This window comes from Brassica napus, chromosome A8 (genome assembly GCF_020379485.1).
Source record: "Brassica napus cultivar Da-Ae chromosome A8, Da-Ae, whole genome shotgun sequence".
NCBI classification, from domain to species: domain Eukaryota; kingdom Viridiplantae; phylum Streptophyta; class Magnoliopsida; order Brassicales; family Brassicaceae; genus Brassica; species Brassica napus.
In genome coordinates this window covers 5,229,813-5,240,072 of record NC_063441.1, presented here as the reverse complement: position 1 = coordinate 5,240,072, position 10,260 = coordinate 5,229,813, and the positions used below count along the sequence as shown (strand labels likewise).

The 10,260-nt window shown below is 39.0% G+C and overlaps 1 protein-coding gene across 1 annotated transcript; it reads left to right on the top strand.

The window, feature by feature from the left end:
• Positions 1-324: 324 nt before the first annotated feature.
• On the top strand, positions 325-1,191 carry LOC106433140. Its single transcript, XM_013873985.2, has one exon. The coding sequence runs from the start codon at positions 325-327 to the stop codon at positions 1,189-1,191; it is 867 nt and encodes a 288-aa protein (XP_013729439.2).
• Positions 1,192-10,260: the final 9,069 nt, after the last annotated feature.

Genomic DNA, 10,260 nt, shown 5'->3' with positions numbered 1-10,260 from the left:
AAGAAAACTTTCCTAGATAGTGTTGGAGTAAGATTGAAGAAAGCTTAAGGCCCAAGTAAACCTATTCCTACTTAGATTATGAACTTTAGAGATAAGGATCATATTGTGATTACTATTAGGAATAGGAGTTATGAGTTATCTATAAAAGCAATGTCGTGTGTTTGACATTAGCTGTGAGTTTGAGAATTGTGATTTGAGGCTTTAGTTTTTGAGATACTTTTCTAAAGCATTGAGAGTTGATTAATAAGAAGATTTGAGTTTGTTGAGATTGCTTGTGATTCTATATTTGGTATCAGAGCCACACATCAATCTTAACAAAAGAACATGAGCGACGTGAAAGATGACCCTGAGATCAGCACCAAAGGCAAAGATAATGGATCTTCTTCCATCAAACTTCCGATGCTCTCTTCTTCGAATTACACCGTATGGGCTATGAGGATGAAGATAGCATTGAAAGTTAACAAGGTGTGGGAAACTATCGAACCAGGAAATAAATCTGAAGATAAGAATAACTTGGCTATTGCGTTGTTGTTTCAATCTATACCAGAGGCGTTAACTTTGCAAGTCGGAGAGTTGGATACATCTAAAGCCGTATGGGAAGCGATCAAAGCGCGGCATGTTGGAGCTGAAAGAGTGCGTGAAGCTAGACTACAAACCTTGATGGCAGAGTTTGACCGGCTTAAGATGAAAGATGGAGATACAATTGATGTATTTGTTGGAAAGCTATCCGAGATATCTTCAAAATCAGCTTCATTAGGAGAGATGATAGAGGAACCAAAGCTTGTGAAGAAATTTCTTAAAAGCTTGCCTAGAAGGAAATATATTCACATGGTTGCCTCTCTTGAGCAGGTCTTGGATCGTAATACAACTAGTTTTGAGGATATTGTTGGAAGGTTAAAAGCTTATGAGGAAAGAGTAGCTGAGGAAGATGAGGAATCGCATGATGAGGAAACCAAACTGATGTATACAAATGCAGACTCATATCAGGAAGGTTACGGCGGTGGCTATGGCAGAGGAAGAGGACGTGGTGGTCGCTCTAACTGGAGAGGAAGAGGCCGTGGCCGCTCTGGCACGTATCATAGCCAGAAGGAAGCATACAAACAAGGACGAGGAAGAGACCTCTCCCACATAAATGCTTCCAATGTGAGAAACAGGGCCACTATGCCTCTGATTGTCCTGATAAGGAGTTGAAACTTCAAGAAACAATAGAAAAGAAGGATGAAGATACTCAAGTAGCTGATGAGTTAATGATGAATGAGGTGGTTTATCTCAATGAACAGAAAGTGAATCCAAATATGTTTGAGACTGAAGCAGACACAAGGAATGTATGGTACCTAGACAACGGAGCCAGTAATCACATGAGCGGAAATCGACTGTTCTTCTGCGATTTAGATGAGACCATTACAGGTTTAGTTCGATTTGGCGATGACTCAAGAATTGATATTAAAGGAAAAGGCGCGGTTCGTTTTATATTCAAAGGTGGTGAGAAGAAAATCTTGAAGAACGTCTATTATATATCGGGTCTTAAGAGAAATATTGTGAGCTTAGGTCAAGCTACTGAGGTTGGTTGTGAGGTACGCATGAAAGATAATACTCTGACTCTCTTTGACCGTATGGGGCAATTGATGGTAAAAACAACAAGGTCAAAGAACCGCTTATACAAGGTCAATCTTGAAGTTGATCATGTGAGGTGCCTTCAGATAACCTCAACTACGGAGTCGTCAAAGTGGCACGCACGCTTGGGCCACCTTAACAAGGAGACAATGAAGATGATGATCAATAAAGACTTCGTTGTTGGAATTCCTAATATTGAAGTGAGTAAGGAAACATGCGTCTCCTGTCTACTTGGAAAGCAAACCAGACGATCATATCCACAAGCAACATCTTATAGAGCAAGTGATCCGCTTGAACTCATCCATGGTGACCTTTGTGGGCCTATCACACCAGCAACACCAGCACACAAGAGATATGTGTTCGTTCTTGTTGATGATCACACTCGTTACATGTGGACGATACTATTAGGTGAAAAGAGTGAAGCCTTTGAGAAGTTTAAAAAATTTCGAGTACTTGCCGAGCAAGAAACACAGTTTGAGCTTAAGACTTTGAGGACAGATAGAGGAGGCGAGTTTATCTCTTATGAGTTTCAAAATTATTGTGATAAGCATGGCATCAAACGCCACTTGACAGCTCCCTACTCACCTCAACAGAATGGAGTTGTGGAGCGACGCAATAGAACGCTATTAGAGATGACAAGAAGCATCTTAAAGCATATGAACGTACCGAACTTGTTTTGGGGGGAAGCAATAAGGCATGCTACCTATTTAATAAATAGGGTTGCAACAAGATCACTTGAGGGGAAGACACCATATGAAGCCTCAGAAAGAGAAAACCTAATCTTAGTCATCTAAAAATATTTGGGTGTGTGTGCTACGCACAAACAACCAAAGTGGGGCGCAAGAAGTTAGATGACAGAACACGAATGCTCGTTCACTTAGGCACGGAACCTGGAACGAAGGCTTATCGTCTGGTTGATCCATTGAGCAAGCGTATCGTGGTAAGCCGGGACGTCGTGTTTGATGAAGAGAAGGAATGGAACTGGGGTCAAGCAGAGGAAACAGAGCATTGTGATCCGGGAGCGTTTTCATTTGAGGTAAAGCGTTTGGGTGATGGTTCTGATGAGCTCGATACTCCCGTGGGAGCTCATGAAGAGAATGGGGATGTGGATTTAGTCGATGATGATGACGAAGAACTGACAGACGATGAAGAAGAGATCTCCCAACCAAGGAGATCATCTCGTGTGAGTACAAGACCTTCATACCTCGATGATTATGTTTTGTTTGCTGAAATAGAAGGAGAACGGTTGTTGTTGATGATAAACGAAGAACCTTGGGACTATAATGAGGCCAAGAGCTTGAAGGTTTGGGTGGATGCTTGCAAAGACGAACTACTATCTATTGAAAAAAATAAAACATGGGATCTAGTGGAGTTACCGGATGGCCTGAAACCTATTACTCTCAAGTGGGTTTTTAAAATCAAACGAAACGCAGATGGGAGCATCAGTAAGTATAAAGCACGCCTTGTAGCTAAAGGTTATGTTCAGAGACATGGTGTAGATTTTGATGAAGTTTTCGCACCGGTAGCTCGTGTGGAAACAATACGTTTGGTCATTGCTCTAGCAGCCTCAAATGGGTGGGAGATACATCATCTAGATGTTAAGACAGCATTCCTACATGGAGACCTTAAAGAGGTGGTATATGTTACTCAGCCGGAAGGGTTTGTTGTGCGAGGAGAAGAACAGAAGGTATACAAACTTAAAAAAGCTCTTTATGGTCTTCGTCAAGCTCCTAGGGCCTAGAACATCAAGTTAAACCAGATTCTGCGAGTACTATCTTTTGCTAGATGCTCAAAAGAGCCATCACTATACCGTAAAGTCGTGAACCAAGAGCTTCTTGTTGTTGTGGTATATGTGGATGATTTGTTAGTAACAGGATCGTCACTACGTTTGATACAAGAGTTCAAGTTAGAGATGGCCGAAAAATTTGAGATGAGTGATCTTGGGCTTCTCACATACTATTTGGGGATAGAAGTTTGCCAATATGATGGAGGCATTATACTAAAACAAGACCGCTACGCACATAGAATACTAGAGGAAACTGGTATGAGTTCGTGTAATATGACGCATTGTCCGATGGAGATGAACGCAAAGTTCTCTAAAGCAGTCGAGGAGAAGAACATAGATGAGAGGGAGTATCGTCGAGCAATTGGATGTCTCAGGTATTTGCTTCACACCCGTCCCGATCTATCCTTTAGTGTTGGAGTGCTTAGTCGATATATGCAGTCGCCAAAGGAGAGTCATGGTGCAGCTCTAAAACAAATCTTGAGGTATTTAAGGGGATCATGTTCGCTTGGACTTAGGTTCACGCGTAGCAAAGATCTAAGGTTGCTGGGTTATAGTGATAGCTCGCACAATGTTGATTTGGATGATGGAAAGAGCACCACAGGACATATATTTTATCTTGGGAAGAGTCCTATAACCTGGTGCTCAACTAAGCAAGAGATCGTGGCACTGTCATCCTGTGAGGCTGAGTTCATGGCAGCGACCGAGGCAGCAAAACAGGCAATATGGCTTCAAGACCTTTTGAGTGAAACGATTGGAGAGGACTGTAAGCGTGTGACTATTAAAGTTGATAATAAGTCAGCCATTGCACTTACAAAGAATCCAGTGTTTCATGGACGTAGCAAGCATATTCATAGAAGGTTCCACTTCATCAGAGAATGTGTTGAACATGAACATGTAGAGGTGGAGCATGTGCCCGGAAATGAACAGCGAGCAGACATACTGACAAAGTCACTTGGTAGAATCAAATTCAAGGAGATGAGAGCTATGATTGGAGTTGAAGATGTGAGTGAAGAAAAGCTTAAGCTTAAGGGGGAGATTGTTGGAGTAAGCTTGAAGAAAGCTTAAGGCCCAAGTAAACCTATTCGTACTTAGATTATGAACTTTAGAGATAAGGATCATATTGTGATTACTATTAGGAATAGGAGTTATGAGCAGTGGCGGACCCGGACTTTGTTTTAACATGGGTCAAAATTTTAAATGGGCTTTAGGTCTAAGAAAAAAAAGGCAAAAATATGGTATCAAATAGTATTGAAGCCTGGTTTAGGGGGGTCAGATGAAGAGATCTAACCACCTGAACTATCAAATCTTAATCTTTTACATGTAAAAGTCTAACTTTTTATAATTTAAAGGGTGTCAGCTGACCCACCATTAATGCACGTGGGTCCGTCTCTGGTTATGAGTTATCTATAAAAGCAATGTCGTGTGTTTGACATTAGCTGTGAGTTTGAGAATTGTGATTTGAGGCTTTAGTTTTTGAGATACTTTTCTAAAGCATTGAGAGTTGATTAATAAGAAGATTTGAGTTTGTTGAGATTGCTTGTGATTCTATAGATAGAAGTTGAAAAAACTTTCTAGAGAGAGAAATATCAGTTCATGTCTATCCTTTATATTCGTAAGCATTTGTGATCACCAAACTTTCACATTGAAGATCCTTTTAATAAGAAATATAAAAATCTAATTAACGTTAACAGGAAATATATATCTGATTCTATTTCTGTGATAATAGACAAACTGCGTACAGACTATCTCGTGATGTAGAGTCAATAAATGTGAATATATAGTGCTACTTTTCTATCTTTTACGGCGCCGACAGTTTATTTTTTCTCCTAACAAACTGAAAATTTGACGTTATATATTTTTTCCGCCACACTTTTTGACCATGCAATATATTATATAAATTTATAACAAAATACCTCGAAAATATTGTAGCAAATGTCTCTTCTTTATTTAGGATTGGGAACTTGAGAAAAAAGAGTTATTCTTGGGTTCACCCGGATGATGAATCTTTAGGTTCACCAACCAATAGAAAATTCTCATTTTAGACCTAGTATCTTTTAATTAAGGAAACTAAATAACTTGGTAAATTATATTATTTTTTCAAAATAAAATTTAAAAATAAATAAAAATAATATATACAAAACACTAAACCCTAAACTCTAATACTAAACCCTAAACTCAAATCCTAAACCCTAAACCCTTGGGTAAACCATAAATCCTTGGATAAACCCTAAACCCTTGAAAAAACACTAAACATGTTGTCAACAAAATACTAAACCCTAAACTCTAATCCTAAACCTTTGGATAAACCCTAAACTCTTAGGTAAATCCTAAACCCTTAGATAAACTCTAAACCTTTGGAAAAACACTAAATATTTGGATAAATTCTAAATTATAAATGTTAAACACTAACCTCTAAATCTTAAAAACAAATATTATTTTTAAATAATCTTTTTTTAGAACTATTGTTATTTTTATTTATTTAATCTTTTATTTTTTATTTTAAAAGCATAATATAATTTGGCAAGTTATTTTGTTTCCTTAATTAAAAGATACTAGATCTAAAATGATAACTCTCTATTGGTTGGTGAACCTAAAAGTTCACCCTATGGAGTGAACCCAAGAAAAAGTCGAGAAAAAAATATGTTCCGTTTATGTACGACGAATCATTCTTGGGTTCACCCCCTAGGGTGAACCTCTAGGTTCACCAACCAATAGGATTTCATTATTTCAAATTCGATATCTTTTAAAAAAGGAAACAAAATATTCTCAAATTATATTATGTTTTTAAAATAAAAAAGTAAAAAAAGATAATAGTTACAGAAAAAAAATAAAAAAAAAATATATTTTTAATGTTGTCAACAAAACACTAAACCCTAAATCCTAATCCCTAAACCTTAAATCATAAACCCTAAACCCTTGGGTAAACCCTAAACCCTTGGATAAATCCTAAACTCTAAATAAAAAACGATTAAAACCCTAAACCCAAAACGCTTGAATGTTTTAGTGTATAGTGATTTTGATTTAGAGTTAAGGATTTATCCTAGAGTTTAGGATTTATCCTAGAGTTTAGGGTTTATCCAAGGGTTTAGTGTTTAGGATTAAGGGTTTAAGGATTAGAATTTAGGGTTTAGGGTTTAATGTTATGCTGACGACGTAAAATATTTTTTTTGTAATTATTATTATTTTTTTTACCTTTTAATTTTAAAAATATAATATAATTTGACAATATTTTGTTTTCTTTTAAAAAAAATATCGAATATAAAATAAGATAATCTTATTGGTTGGTGAACCTAGAGGTTCATCCTAGAGGTGGACCTATGTACGACCACAAGCTACAGAGTCTCGACAAAACGGCACAACTCAAAGCATATTTGGAACGGGCTACAACACCAAGCCCAAGTCGCTACCGTCCAATTAGTCTGAGATTAAAATTTGAAATAAAACTTTCGTTCCAAGCTGATATTTATAGGAATTACTAAGAAAGACAAACCTTTAATTTTTTTTTTTTAAGAAAGACAAACCTTGATAAAAAAAAGGACAGACAAATCGTGTGCCGTTGGCAATTGCTTCCTCGTTGGGCCATAAATAAGTATTCATGCTTGACACTATTAGATTCAAACATTATACCTAACTTTTAGGATAAGTAGATAAATACTCATGTCTCTGCGCAGGTTTAACTTCAGTATGTTAATTCACTTGGCTAATATGATCTATGAAATATGTTTAAAATTCTTTAATTAGGCCATGTTCATTTTTGTATTTGGTTACAACATCTATACATTTCAATACTATATTTGGACGTTACATTTTATTGGAGGATATATACGAATATGTTCATATATATTCGGATATATTCAAATATGTTAATATTTTTGTAATCTAGATGTGCATATCTTCTGTTATTAGGAAGCATCGTATGTATATGTACTTTGGTCTATTGACCTTCATCAATACAAGAAATCCTTTATACGATACTAGATTTTTTGACATGGTATCAGAGCTATAAACATACAAATTTTTCTTCTAGCTCGTTTTTGTTCTTCAAAACTTACCGGTCCCTACATTATTTTTTTAAACTCTCGTCTGAGATATGGGCAGTGACGACGGTCATGATGATACGCAGGGTTCCTCTGGAAAGCCTCCAGCTGCGCAATCACAAGTGGCGGTCCGACGTCGTACGATCTCTCCATATGATCTTTCATCAAGCGACAACCCCGGCTCTGTTATCTCTCAACCATTACTTAAAGGAACAAACTACAACGAATGGTCCACTAACTTACGGATGGCTCTCAAGGCACGGAAGAAGTTCGGTTTTGTTGATGGTTCAATACCTCAGCCGAGCAGTGATTCTGCTGATCTAGACGACTGGTGGACTAATAATGCCTTGGTTCTATCTTGGATCAAGTTAACCATTACTGAATCTGTTCGCTCAAATCTCTCTCACCTTGAGATTGCAAGCGACTATTGGGAACACATTAAGCGTCGTTACTCCGTTAATAATGGACAGAGAGTTCAACGTCTTAAAGCAGAACTTGCAACTTGCAGACAACACGGCTTGTCTATTGAAGCTTACTATGGGAAACTCATGCAGTTGTGGACTGCTTTAGCAGAGCACCGAATCACCAACAACTGTGGCTGTCCAATTGGCGTTAACCTTGAGAAAGAGAGAGAAGAGGATCAACTTCATGAGTTCCTAAAGGGACTGGATGAATCTCTCTATGGTTCTGTTAAATCAAACCTCTTGTCTCGTGATCCTCTCCCATCTCTTGACGTTGCTTACAGTGCATTACTACAGGATGAGGACTTTAAACATACCAACCGGGTTCTCGATGACAGAGCTGATACAATGGCTCATGCAGTTCGTACAGGACAGAGCTTTAGTTCCTCCTCTTCCTCCAGCACGTATGTGTCTAAAGAAGAAAGAATGAAGCTCACTTGTACGAGCTGTGGACGCAAAGGACATCTTGCGACAAACTGCTTCCGCACCTTAGGCTACCCTGAATGGTGGGGAGACAGACCTCGTGGTCGCTTATCACCTGGTACTAGGCGTGGCGGTGGATCTTCTACTGCTGCTTCACGTTCGGCATCTACTGATCTTGCCAGAGCAAATACGGTTACCTTAGCTCCCCAATAACAACACTCGGCTAACATGATAACGTCAGCTGATCGTGTAGGATTTACTGGTCTAAATGATGATCAATGGAAGACTCTCGTCACCATGTTAAACGAACGTAAGACACCAACCAACACACTAAGCGGTATGTCTTCTAATTTCTCTTGGATTCTTGACTCAGGGGCAACGAACCACATGACCGGTTCTATAGCCTCTCTTACTGATATACGAGATACAGTCTCATTACCTGTGAAATTACCTGATGGACGAATCACTTTTGCTACAAGAACAGGAACTGCGATTCTGAGTTCTATTCTTACGGTTCAGAATGTTCTATTTGTTGATGGGCTTCAGTGCCATTTGATCTCTGTATCACAGTTAGCTCGTCAGAAAACTTTTATCTTTCAGATTACTGATAAACTTGGACTGATTCAGGACCGCATTACCAAGACGCTGATTGGAGTGGCTGAGCAGTTGAATGGATTATACTTCGTACGAGGGATGGAGTTTGCTGGAGTGGTTCATCAAGACAAGCCTGTCACGTCTGATGTTCTTCACAATCGCTTAGGCATCCCTCTCATAGAGTTTTGGATTTTTTACCTATTTCAGTAACTTATGATAGTAGTTCTCGGAATAAGGTGTGTGAGATTTGTACACGCGCCAAACAGACTCGTTGTTCTTTTCCTACAAGTTCTAATAAAACTATGGCTTTATTTGAAATGGTGCATTGTGACTTATGGGGCCCTTACCGAACTCCATCTAGCTGTGGAGCTAGATATTTTCTCACCATTATTGATGACTTCTCACGAAGTGTGTGGCTTTATCTACTTCCGACCAAAACTGATGTTACTAAGACTATCAAAAACTTCATATCCATGGCGCAGTGTCAGTTTAATGCCAAAGTTCAGAAGATTCGTTCAGATAATGGAACAGAGTTTCTGTGTATGTCATCTTACTTTCGAGAACAGGGTATTCTTCATGAGACTTCATGTGTGGGAACACCCCAACAGAATGGACGGGTTGAACGCAAACATCGTCACATCTTGAATGTTGCTCGAGCACTTCGTTTTCAGGCTTCGTTACCTATTGAATTCTGGGGTGAATGCATTTTGACAGCAGCCTATCTAATTAATCGTACTCCCACACCTCTACTCGATGGTCAGACTCCTTTTGAAAGGCTTTATAAACGCCCTCCACCACTTGCGCATCTTTGCACTTTTAGATGCTTGTGTTATGCGCATAACCAAAATCACAAGGGAGATAAGTTTGCATCTCGCAGCATCAAGGGTGTTTTCATCGGATATCCATACGGTAAGAAAGGTTGGCGCGTCCTCAACCCTCTAACTGGAAAGATTTTTGCAAGTCGAGATGTTGTTTTCTGTGAGTCTCAGTTTCCTTACTCTGTTGCGCCTCCGACTGAGTCATCTCCTTCTTCTCCGCTGATTACAGAAATTGTGTTACCTGAAGAAGAAGTTACAGTGCCCCTTGCTCCTGTTTTGCCAGTGTCATCTGATACTGCTCTCGCCGATCAGGAATTACCTACTCCACTTACTGATGATACACAAGTTTCTTCGGACATTGAAACTGAAACGGGTGATGATTCCACGCCACCACCCTCTACCGACTTACCGGAGAGCTCGACGCCTCCAACTACTGTTACTGACACAGAGAATGCTGAGATTGCGGACGACAATACTAATTCGTCACCGAAGCCTCTTACTGAAACGTCGACGACTGACATTACTGA